General features: G+C 33.8%; 1 protein-coding gene across 2 annotated transcripts in view; it reads left to right on the top strand.

Annotated features, from left to right (window-relative positions):
- Window positions 1-13,120, top strand: part of LOC115884974 (ephrin-A4) — a 401,696-nt gene that overhangs the window by 362,751 nt on the left and 25,825 nt on the right. For both annotated transcript variants that reach the window (XM_030903705.1, XM_030903704.1), the window contains 2 exons: window positions 7,607-7,755; window positions 10,669-10,843. In XM_030903705.1, coding sequence (XP_030759565.1) covers window positions 7,709-7,755; window positions 10,669-10,843 — 222 coding nt within the window. In that variant the 5' untranslated portion in view covers window positions 7,607-7,708. The remainder of the gene's footprint in view (window positions 1-7,606; window positions 7,756-10,668; window positions 10,844-13,120) is intronic.

Below are 13,120 nucleotides of genomic sequence, written 5' to 3'. Positions count from 1 at the left end.
CATGTATTCATGCATGGTGGGCGGAAAAGCCACCATAAAAGCTCTCTAGGGTGGGGATCCTTGACAGTTCTGTTTGACGATTCATTTGACACATTTGAATTTGATTTGAAATTTTGTGGATTTGTCAGTGTTTACAGACTTATTTTATGTTATTTATTATTTATTCTACTACTGATAGTTGTATATAAAGGTAGTAAATCTAGATGGAAATTGTGAAAGCAGAACTTAAATTAACAGTGACACTATCGCGATTTATCGAAAAAAAGACTCTAAAATAGTTGGTTGTGTAGCGTGCGGTAGATCTCGGCAAAAATTGAGTGAAATAATGGAACAACTTTTCGCTAGTAAGTGTCTATATAATATAGATACGTGTAGTAAACCGATCATTTATGAAATTCACTTAAATTAACTAAATTATATATTTTTGTTGCATTTTAGCTTTTATTTATTACTTGTCAAAGATTAGATGTCAAAGAATTTAGATACGTTAATTTGACTTGCTTCAGTAGCGTATCGGATGTTTGTGTTAATAAATACTTATTATAACATCTATTTTTATTAGAATTATGTATTTTTATAACAATTTTAATAACTACCAACATTTATTCACAACGTAAAATAATACAACAAATTATTGAGTCTACCCCACGTCTACCCTACATCATAGTTTTACATTTTTTAAATAAAATTAGAACGACACTGATAAACCGGAATTTAAGTCGGCCATATTTGAGGCCCATCGCGGTGTACCTAAGATTTTTGATATGCTCCTTCCTTAGTCTTCTTATTCAAAGATCTTAATGGCCTACCCGAGGGGTGTCTCACTCGGGTAAAAAATGTACACGTACTGCCAAAATATCTTTCCACTGCTAAGCGACTGCCAATGACTATGAAGAAGACTGCCTATGACTGCCATGTATTTATTATAGGCGACTGCCATAAGACTGCCAATGACTGCCAGAGACTGCCAAGAAAATGTACAGGGTGGGTCAAATTCGACGCTTTTAAATGGAAACACCCTTTTCTATAGGAGATAAACGAAAACTAATATCTGTGTCTGGAGCTCAATTTTCATCAAAAACACGATGGTGAAAACCGCACATCAATATCTGTTACCGTTTCGGAGTTACGGGGTGTTTTTCAAAAATGTGCATTTTTAACAAATCGCTGTAGCTTTTTTTACTATGGAAGCATTTTGTATTTCTATGAAAACATTTTCAAAGCACCTTTTTACGTAGAATTTAATGGTTCAAGTATATATTTTTTTAAATTAATAATTTAAGAGTTATCAACAGACAAATTGATTTTTTATTTGGGACACCCTCTAAATTTTTAATTAACTGAAAAGAATTTAAAATTACCTTTCCAAAAATATAGCACACTTAATATTTTGTTATAATCCCCTTCGAAATATAGAATTTTTAAAAGTTCGCCACTTTGAACTAGTAGGCTTTGGACCCCTTATTGATGATATGCCCTTAATGGAACTCGAAAACATATTTTTCCAGTAAGACGACGCACCGCCTCTGAACGCTGAAGTTATCAGCAAATTTTTGCAGCCAATTTAAAGAATAATTGAATAGCCAACCAAGATCCCAGCCGTTGGCCGTCGAGGCCACCTGACTTAGTGCCCATGGATCTAATCTTATGGATATATTTGCTGAAGAATAAAGGTTCCTTATTCTTCCGTATAATCTAGACAAGAATTAGAAATACTTAGCAGTTATAAGAGGGTATCTTTCACCCCCACGAGTTAATGAATTCCGCGAGAAATGTTCAAAAACTGCCCTGTCTGTCCATAACAGAAGACGGTCGATATATTGAACACCTGTAGCAAAATCTCATGTCTTGGTTTGCTATTTAATTTTATTGTTAATAGTTTAAATGTGTGGATGTTGGTTAAATATATTATAAATTGTTATACAATTCTGCATCTCTCAAAGCAAATATTATTTTCGTTTTAATTGATGCTCACAGCTAGAATTTTTTTGCGTTACAACCGGTGCCGTTCAAAGCCTACTTAATTTAAAGGGGGCGAATATTATATACTCTATACCTCGAAGAGGAATCGAGCAAAATATCAAGTTTGTTATATTTTTGGAAAGGTAATTTTAAATGCTTTTCAATAAATTAAAAATATACAGGGTGTCCCATATAAAAAATCAAATTTTCTGTTGATAATTCTTAAATTATTAATTTTAAAAAAATTATACTTAAACCATTAAATCTACGTAAAAAGGTGCTTTGGAAATGTTTTCATAAAAATACAAAATTTTCCATAGCAAAAAAGTTACAGCGATTTGTTAAAAATGCATATTTTTGAAAAACACCCCGTAACTCCGAAACGGTAACAGATATCGATATGCGGTTTTCACCATCATGTTTTTGACAAAACTTGAGCTCCAGGCACCGATATTTGATTTCGTCTATCTCCTATAGAAAAGGGTGTTTCCATTTAAAAGCGTCGAATTTGACCCACCCTGTACAGGTAATTCCGATAGTGAGACACCCCTCGGGCCTACCATACCTATTGGTATGGTCGGCTAATAAACATATTTAAATCTAAAACATTCAGTTTTAAGACACTCTGTATACATAAATAATTATTGATTTTTAAAATATTATTCGAAAACTAGGGAGGGAGAAATCAATCAAGGAACAGAGATGATATAGGTGTTAAGTAATAGCTTTTAAACTACCGTTCGAGACGCATTGGTGTTATTTTGGTTTATAAATTTTGGTTATTGAGACAAAGAATGTTATTAAAGGTTGTAGTATAACAACCCAAATTCGGGTTGTAGTTTAACAATCCCCATTTCTCTTTTATTGTTCGAAAAAACAATGGTGTTTAAAAGTTATCTGCTGTCTTTTTACCTTTATATTTAAAATGTAAAAGACAACCTGTAGTAGATATATTGGCAATATAGTCATATAGTTTGTCCTCTTGATCACTAAAAATTACGATTCTTGCCTTATCCACGACAAAGTTACAGGGGGCCAAAAGTGCCGTCAGTTGCTTCGAAAAAAGAAGGTTGAGAATACCAAGATCGTGAAAAAATTCAAGCTACATTTGCCATATGACATCGTACACGATAGATAGGGAGAATTGAATATACACCTGAAATTGCCAGTGACAATAATAATTGTCAATTACTCTAGAGTTCCTGATATTTTGATAAACGTGGCAACATTCTATCGCCTTTTTTAATAAAGAAAACCTTATTTTTTGCGAAGTTCAATAAGAAAGAACGAGAAGAAAGGTCCGGCACATCAATTTTCCCTGAAATTTTCCTTGTGAGAAGGAAAAGCTAGGGAAGGATCAGTGAAGTTCGGCAAAAAACTCAGGCGTTGTAATCTTAGACCGACCAAGACTGTATTATAAACAGTTTCTTGCCACAAACGCTCCCCATCATCAGGGTCCGTCATTTTTTTGTTCCTGCTCGTTTTTTGAGTACCTTAGATTTTTTTGTCTGGCTCTAACCAATGCAATGCTTGGAAGTTCGTTTGTACACAGGAAAAACTAAATAAATAGCTTAAATACGAGGCATGTTTTTTAAGTAAGTACCGTTTTGGAATTTAAAAAAAACGTGCAAAGATATCGCAATAATTTTATTTTTACATGAAAGCCTGTACCTTAATCTACTTTTCTACATAATTTCCGTGAATATTGAGGCACTTGTCATAACGTGGCACCAGTTTTTCAATACCCTCCTCATAAAATTCTGCCGCCTGACTGGTTAACCACTGTATCACAACTGTTTTGACTTCGTTATCGTCTTGAAGACGCTGACCGCCCAGGTGTTTCTTCAAGTGCAGGAATAAATGGTAGTCACTGGGCGCCAGATCAGGGCTGTATGGAGGATGATCTAGAGTTTCCCATTTAAAAGATTTGATGAGATCTTTGGTCCGATTAGCCACATGTGGACGGGCATTGTCATGCAGCAAAACAATACCCTTACTCAATTTGCCACGTCTTTTGTTTTGGATTGCACGGCGCAGATTGTAGGCTTGCGCAAAAAAACTGTGCACATGATTTTCCGGGCAGAAATAGTTTGCTTAAACTTCACTGTTTTGGGTGATGATGAATGTCGCCATTCCATGGACTGTTGTTTCGATTCTGGTGTGACGTAGGCCACCCATGTTTCATCACCAGTAACAATTTTGTCTAAAAAATCTTCACCTTCATTGTGGTACTGCTCAAGGAAAGTCAATGCACTGCTAAGCGTTGGGTTTTGTGCAAATCCGTCAACATTTTCGGAACCCAACGTGAACACAATTTCTGGTAATTCAAGTTCTCGGTCACAATGCGATACAAAACACTACGAGAACATTGAGGAAAGTAGTCGCACAATGATGAAATTGTAAAGCGTCTGTTTTCTGTCACCTTTTCGTCCACTTTCTGCACCAAATCTTAATTAACGACCGAAGGACGCCCACTCCGTTCTTCATCATGCACATTTGTGCGGCCATCTTTAAATGCTCTCACCCATTTCCTTACCATTCCATCACTCATAATGTTTTTTCCATAAACTTCACAGATCTCACGATGAATATCGATCGGTTTTACGTCTTTAGCACTAAGAAATCGTATGACAGCCCGTACTTCACAATCGGCGGGGCTCACGATTGTCGGAGGCATCTTAAACACTCAATAAACAACGTATACAATGAAGAATCAGGGGGGCAATTTTTGGCTATTCGTTTCCTTGCAAATTGTTCGCAACTTTTCGATCAACACTAAAATCCAATTTTTAAGTGTTCGTATTTTTGCGTATTAGCAAATTTCCCTGCGTTCTCTTGCGAGCGGATCGACAGCATCGTAAGGGTATGTTTTCTAAGTGCGCTTATTAGATTTGATAGTTCCATGTTTGTAGTTGGGTTTAGGTGTATCAATAATAGTAGTGGATGACTTAATGAACGTTTTGGCCATTCGAAACCTAGAAAATGCAGAACTGCCCTAATGTTTTGCGCAATCCGGGGATTGCGTTCATAGAACTGAGTGAAAGGCAATTTATTAAAGATAAAAAAATTTCGGTTATCCAAAGACTTGTGCCGTTTTTTAATTCAGTTACTTGAGCCGTACATGCGACCACAAAGAAGACTGATTGGGATGTACAAAGCCGGGTAACATTTTTCTCTATTATTGTATATCTATGAAGTAACATTAAATTTCAGATTTTAGCTTTAGCTGCTTTGAAATTTTACGGAATGTTTTTGTTACCAAACCCACAGATATCACGATGAATAAATACGATCGGTATTACGTCTTTAGCACTATTCAATCGATGACAGCTACCAACGGTCTAAACAATCGGCGGGGCTCACGATCAATCGGAGGAATTTAAACAATTTTGATAAACAACAGTATACAGATGAAGAATCAGACTGTACTGGCGTCTGTTGCATTGCCTATTGCAGATGTAGGTAACCATTGCGCTGCATGCGCGGAACGCCGACCGTAGCGCTGCGGCGGCGGAATCGCAAAACGGTACTTACTTAAAAAACATGCCTCGTAACAATTTAAATCAAGTAAATAAATATGTATTGCTTTGATAATTGATTATATGAGGTAGAAATCTGTTTGTGCCTTGTTTTTGAGTATATATATAAAATAAAATTTATCTTGAAAAGTACACAGTCATTCAGAAGCTCGCAATTAGTAGAATAAATTAGGGGTTTCAATTAGCGTAGAAGTTTGTTCCTCTTATTTCAATGTAAGCGTTCAGAACGTCAAAATTAGTGGTAGTCATTTTCAATTAGTAAAAAAAGTTAACAAACACACTAGTGGACTTATCCACTAATTATCAAAGTTTGTGAGGAATGTAATTTTGGCCTTTGATTATCATCCGTCAAGAGAAATTGTGATTAGAAATCAAAAGTTGATTGTTTTATAAGCTCAATATTAACACTGATTATACAGATTATAATCTTTGTTTTTTCTTTATTGTTTTTCGTGGTTCCAATTTTCAGAATTGGGCACTAGTTAGGTTACTAGTTTGCGCACATAGCACGCCCACTTATGGCCTCTAAAATTGTGCACAGCGCCTGACCGGCACAGTTATTAGAGAGATATCGGAAAACCGAATAGCGTCATCCAGTATTTACGCGTACTTTATCATGGTTACGAAATGCGCGAGTCAATTTTTAACGCAACACCCGCTAATAACGTTACCGCCTGACGTAATTTGTGGATCAATTACACCAAGCGCTCGTTCTAAATAACCTCTGATAACGTTTAAAAATTGCTTAAATGGGCATGTGCGGGTATTTGACAACCGGAGCCGGCCGGCGAGATCTTTTATTTTAGGTTATGTTTGAATTGTTTTGAATTATTGCTTTAGTTTTATTAGGTAATTTGATATTTAAATAGCTGGGATTAGTTTTAATTAAATAAATATGGCCCAAAATATGGATTCCACCTCTTCCAATACTAAAGAACCTATAAAGAGTCTTAGAACCTATACTAAAGAACCTATAAAGAGTCTTATGAAGAGAGTTAATACCACCTCACGTAAAGGAAATAACACCTGGCCTTATTAACGTCCATGCACGGTATTCGGTTTAGCGATATCTCTCTATTACGCTGTTTATTGTTATTTTACGCGAGTTTATTTTTTATCAGTGTATTGTAAAAAGTATGAAGTACTAAGTAGTTCTTTTATTCATTTTAGTTTTTTCTTGAGGGGGATTACTGTAAATGAGCGAAGGAGAAGCTTAAAGAGATGGGGGATATATTTTTTCTAGTCTTCTGCGTAAAAGTTAAAGCTTTTTGGGACAGACGTGGTGAATAATTGAAGAGTTTTTTTTTCAGTTAGAGGGGATATTTTTTTATGAAAAATCGATGCCTTTTTTTATACTGAATATAGGAGGCCTTAAAATTAATTATTAGAAAAGGGAAAAATAACAGTGAAACTGGATCTAACAGTAGTGTAACTTGCTACAGTAATTTTGTCACACAAATAATATGTTGCTTTTACTTATTTGTTTTCCCAAGTGTTAAAATTGCCTTATATCTATCAAAAATAGTAGATAAAATAGTACTTTAACCGCAAGGGTAGATTAAATGATATAGTTTGTCCAACGAGAAGATCCTTGACAGTGATAGATGTGTCTGTCATTTTAATTTCAAAGTAGTTTATTTTATTTTACAAAGAAATAAGTTGGCACAAAGTACTGCATAGCAGGAAATTAATATATTTAAAATTTGACTAACAAGCGAATACTTCAAAATATTGTGAAAAAAACTGTATAAAACTGAAAAAATGTAATCGAGTTATTTTATTTAATTAAAAACGGTATGTGTTAATACAAAACAAACAAGAACACCACATACCAAAAAAATATAAAAAAGAACTATTTCTTACTTTCAAGCTTTATGAAACTTCCCGCATTTATGATTATATTTATCAATATAACTTATGTACAATTACAAATTTGTAATATTCTGCAGGTATAAATAAAACAACATAAATAAAACAAACTATTTTATTAATAACAACACCCAACATTAAACTTTTCGGTCGATGATAATTTTATCCACCAGTTATTATAAAAAATAACTATTAATTGAATTTTTACTAATGTGAGCTTTTTCTGATTGCTTCAGGGCAGTGATAGGGGTAGCAGGGGTGAGGCCCACGTGAAGTGTCCCCCTGAGGGACACTCGCCGGTGGACGCCCCGCCGACCCCCGAAGAAGAGGAGGCCGATATGGGACCCTGGCCACCCGGTACCAGTTTCAGCGCCGTCCTGCTCAGGTCAGTACCACCCATTTAATACAATTCATACCAAATAAACTTTTAGTCCCGTCATTAAGCTTGACCGGCACAGCGTTGCCAACTTTTATGTATTTTCTTTTAATCAAAATATTTTAGGAAACAAAAATAAATTAATTATAAATATATAAACAGTTATTATTTACATCAACAAAACTCACCTTCTTAACAGGACTTAGGAGACATAAAGGGCCATTACTACCGTTTTCCCGTTCAAAATATTCTAATAAAGTTGCGATGAGTTTTTTATGGCTAGTTAGTTATCTTGTACACTTAGGCTTCAGAAGTTCACCGACAGATCAACTGTGAACGACGATCAAAGCAAAAAATGCGTTGTACCAAGCCTGAACGCCGTTCAAATTGCCCGGTCAACTGACCGGTGACATTAGGCGGTTCAAGCGTCGTTCAGGGGTAGACATAACCTTATTATTTGACATATTCCGCTTTTCGTTGTTTTGAATATCGTTTTGTTATTAAGATTTTTCGTAATGGATCCTTTATTAGGTGAATTAACGGACGACGAAGACTTTTTAGAATTAGTGAGACAAATGGAATGACGTGGATTTTAAGAAAAGATTTCGACTTGTTAAACCTATTGTGAATTATTTAATAGAGGAAATTTCCGGTTTAATTGCATCTAAAACAAACAAGTAAGTTTAATTATGTATATTTACTGTATCTTATTTAAGCTTTTATTTTTAGAAATCATGCTTTAACACCAGCTGACATGGTATTTATCACATTACGGTTCTTAGCAACGGGATGTTTTCTACAAAGTGTTGGTGATATCAGTGGTGTAGACAAGTCTACTACGAGCCGCTTGATTACAAAAGTAACTAGAGCTATAGCATCTTTAAGCAAGGACTTTATTAAAATGCCAATGGGAGTGGAAGATAGAAATTCAAAGGCACAAGGATTTTATAATATTTGTCGCTTTCCAAGATGCATAGGAGCAGTTGATTGTATGCATGTGAAGATACAATCTCCTGGGGGGGCAAATGCAGAGAATTACCGCAATAGGACAGGATTTTTTTCATTTAATGTCCAAGCAATTTGTGACAGCATTTTGAAAATATCTAACATTGTGTGTAGATGGCCTGGTGCTACACATGATTCAATGATTTTTAGAAATTCTAGAGTAAAGGCTGAGTTTGAAAATGGAGTATATGGAAATAATTTATTAGTAGGGGACAGTGGGTATGGAGTAAAACCATACCTAATAATCCCTTTGGCGAATCCAACAACGAGGGCTGAAAACTTATTTAACGAAGCTCAGATAAGAACAAGAAACCCAATAGAAAGGTGTTTTGGTGTACTAAAAAGAAGATTTCCTATATTAGCGACAGGTATCTGTTTAAATGTTGATAAAGTAGAAGCGATAGTGGTTTCCGCTGCTGTTCTTCATAACATATTGTGTCATTTTGCAGATCGAACACCATTAGTAACTGATGAAATTGAAGCGGAAATAAACATTGGAAATAATATAGGAGAACATGTTCCAAATGACTTGGGTGGTATAAATAATACTGTTAGATATATAGTTTAATTAATGAATATTTTGAATCACTGTAAATATGTTATTTTACGATATAGAATATTAATTATTTAGATATAGAGTATTAATTATTTACACCTAGAACTAATTATTTACGTCTAGAAAATGTTTCATTATTATTTTACTAAAACATTTTTACAATGTCTTAATGTTTTAAAGTCAAAATAACTTGTTAATTAATTAAATTGTGATTATAATTACCATAAAATAAATTACCATTACATACTCTTGTGTATATTTTGATTTATGTATATAATATTTTTATTGTATGTATAGGATTATTATTTATATTTTTGATAATTCTGATTATAAGTAGATAATTAAATAACAATAATTAATAAATGATATTAAATTAATACAATTCAGTATACTTGTTGTTTCTCTAGATATGTAATATGTGAAAGAAATAAAACGATATAATATGTATGCATATTTTCAAAATTCATATATATTGTGTGTTAAGTATTTATTGGTCAATTATTTTTTTTATTAGTTCCTTACTAAATTTTAAAAATTGAATTCTCTCATCATGCTCCCTTTCTTGCTGCCTCATAAAGGCTTCATGCTTTTCCTGTATTTGAGACATTTTTAAATTGTGCTGCTCTAGGAAACATTTCTTTTGAAGCTCAGCGAGTTCAATTTTTGAACTACTCCAATCTGTTAATTTTTTTGTTAAAACCCTTACATACTACCCTCTAAATATAGATTTCACTTTATATAATAATATAATATAAAAAATAAGGTATGATGTACAGATGTACTAGCTAGAACGTCTAAAAACTAAATGAACGAATCGGTCAGCCGCGAACAGGTATTAAAAAGTCGTATTTTATGGCAACAGAAAGGAAAAAAGGTACCATAATTTATATTTTGGGAGAACCCACCAATCAATAAAACCTTTGTCTATATATATAATCAAGGATAAAACAAACTTTGCAAGGCAGACGCATCGGAGCTTTTAGAAGTAATATTAAGGTTATTTAAAGTTTTCCAAAAAGAAGCAGGATCTAGTCTAAATTTATATTCAAGATAAGCTTTTTTTTCGTTCCGTACAGCACTTGTTACCAGATTACGAAGCTGCTTGTATTCATATAGAGAGGTATCAGTTTTTAACTTTTATTACTACCGTTTTCCCGTTCAAAATATTCTAATAAAGTTGCGATGAGTTTTTTATGGCTAGTAAGTTATCTTGTACACTTAAAGAGGTTCTAAAAAGAACAATGTTCATATTATATATAAAAATATACAATAGTACCCACTTTATCTTTACAAATGTATTTCTTTATTCCCAAAATGTAAGTAATAATTATTGTATGTCGTATGTTTATACTTTGTTGCAGGACGGTGGTTCTATTCCTGTTCAGCCTGCAGGCGTTCGTGTTTGCGACGGCGACGCCCTCTAGCGCGCGGTTCTACACGATACATTGGAACTCGTCAAACCCCATCTTTCGTATAGACAATACCGACAACATTATAGACGTAAATAGGAATAATTTAAAATTTGAGTACGATCAGGTGAGTAAAATAGTTAATTTTGGAGTAATAGCATTTTGTCTACGTATTGGAATTTACAGAACTTTGTTACGAATTCATAAGCAGTCACGAAAAGAAAACAAATGCTTACTTTGACGTTTGTGGTTATATGATAATCAAATATATTATTATAAGACTATATTGCTAGTACCGAATTTACACTGACCGGAAAGTGAAGCCAAAGAAAAGAAATAGGAATATCAATCTTGCATAAGTCTATCCTAAAACGGTCTGATTCGTCTACTTCATCGCTGAACGCTGTCACTATTTTAAACTCTAAATATTAATAACGTTTTTATAATATATTTTTTATTGCTAATGGCATTATTTAAACCTGTTATTTTAGATATTCATCATATCTATCCGTTTCTTGTTTTTGTTTAAATATGTCAGAGATTAAATTTAAATTTGACAGATTTGACACTTAAAAGAATAAACAAAAAATAACTTGCTGTCATATAAAGTGCCAATTGGATTTCCAAAGCAGACTTGATCTTTTGAGCGAATTTTTAAAAAATCTAATTTTTTAGTGAATTTACATAATAATGAATAAAAATTATAGATACCACCGTATAGATTATTTTTTGCTCGTTGTGCGGAATCTACAAAGCTTAGAAATTTTCTGAAAACGGCATTTAAGAAGGACGAGATCAAAAGTATAAAACTACCAACTATGCGTTGGAATAGATACAATAGTTCTGAAGATATTGTCATTTAAAATAAACGTATTAATCTAATTTTTTGACATAAATCCGAAACTAATCAGAATACCGGAGTTTTCTTCATAGGTGTTTGTCAAACTTCTAATTACGCAACTTTTGTCCCTTTTAACCGAATTCGTATCTCTCGTAGTTTCTGAGCTACCAATGTTGAGCATCGAAATTGTGTCCACCCTGTATAATAAATTCGATGATAATATATCAAATTATTTTCATTTGGCAGCTTTGTCTTGAACAATACTTTAGATTTTAACTCGATTTTTCAACTGTACCCAATCTACTGTAATCAATATGGCAATAGTTGCTTTCCAATACCAATTAACTAACTCTGCACCTGGGAGCAAAAGCTTCTCGTTTACCCCGCATTAAAAAATTAAAAATTAATGATTTTTCCGACTTTTTCTCCCAAATTCGCCCTCTATCCCATTCGCTGACGATGATGAGCCTCCAAATCGACGAAAATAATCTACTAAACTCTCCAGGTTCCATCTCTTAACCGGCTCCATCAAATATGCATGTCCTAAAACGATTAAACGTCGGATTTCGGTATGCCTCTCCCTCTTTGCTCCCACCTCCCTTACTCCCTGTATCCCTCCAGTCGTCTCATTCCTCACGGTCTGTTTCTATACAGAGTTTTACAGGGTGATTAAAAATATTTTTTTGACAAAAAATGGAGATATTAAGATAAATTAGATTATTACGGGGATTATTAAAATTGGGTTATTTCTACGGAGAAGATATATAAAAATTATTGTTCCTCGATAAAAACTGAAATTAAAATATCAAAACCATTTAAAATATTAAAATAATTAAGACAAGGGTGTTGGGAACACGAAAGGCCTTATTCTGTTTACAATTGATGGCGCAGAAGTGTACAGACCAACAAAAACCAATGTATGTGTGTTTCGTAGATTTCGAAAAAGCATTCGATAGAGTCAAACATACGAGACTTATCGAAATCTTGTATGAGTTGGGAGTTGACAGCAAAGATGTAACACTCCTGAAAAATATATATTGGCAACAAACAGCCCACATGAAAATTGAAAATGACAATTCCAATCCAGTCAATATACAGAGAGGAGTAAGACAGGGATGTGTGCTGTCTCCTTCGTTATTTAATGTTTATTCTGAGGCGATTTTTCGGGAAGCTCTCTCTTCAACAGATTGGGGTATTAAAGTCAACGGCAAAGTCATTAACAACATTAGATTTGCCGATGACACAGTTCTTATTGCCGATTCTGATACTGGTCTCCAGAGTTTAGTGGAACGACTTGAAGGCTCCTGTAAGAAATACGAGATGAAGATCAATTCTCTTAAAACTAAAGTCATGATATTTGGAAAGAACCAAAATGTACCAATTCCTATTAAAATAGAGGGCAATACCTTAGAACAGGTCTACAAGTTCAAATATTTGGGGTCCTGGATAGTTAACACCTTGAACAACGACGGACGAATAAATTATTAAAATTATAAGCTTTGGTCACATTTTGAATTTTTTAATACGACGACTTGAAATTCTAAAATTTTTGTAATTATTTGC

This window comes from Sitophilus oryzae, unplaced genomic scaffold (genome assembly GCF_002938485.1).
Source record: "Sitophilus oryzae breed Bouriz unplaced genomic scaffold, Soryzae_2.0 scaffold_358_pilon_pilon, whole genome shotgun sequence".
Classification (NCBI taxonomy): Eukaryota; Metazoa; Arthropoda; class Insecta; order Coleoptera; family Curculionidae; genus Sitophilus; species Sitophilus oryzae.
This window is presented reverse-complemented; position numbering and strand designations above follow the sequence as displayed.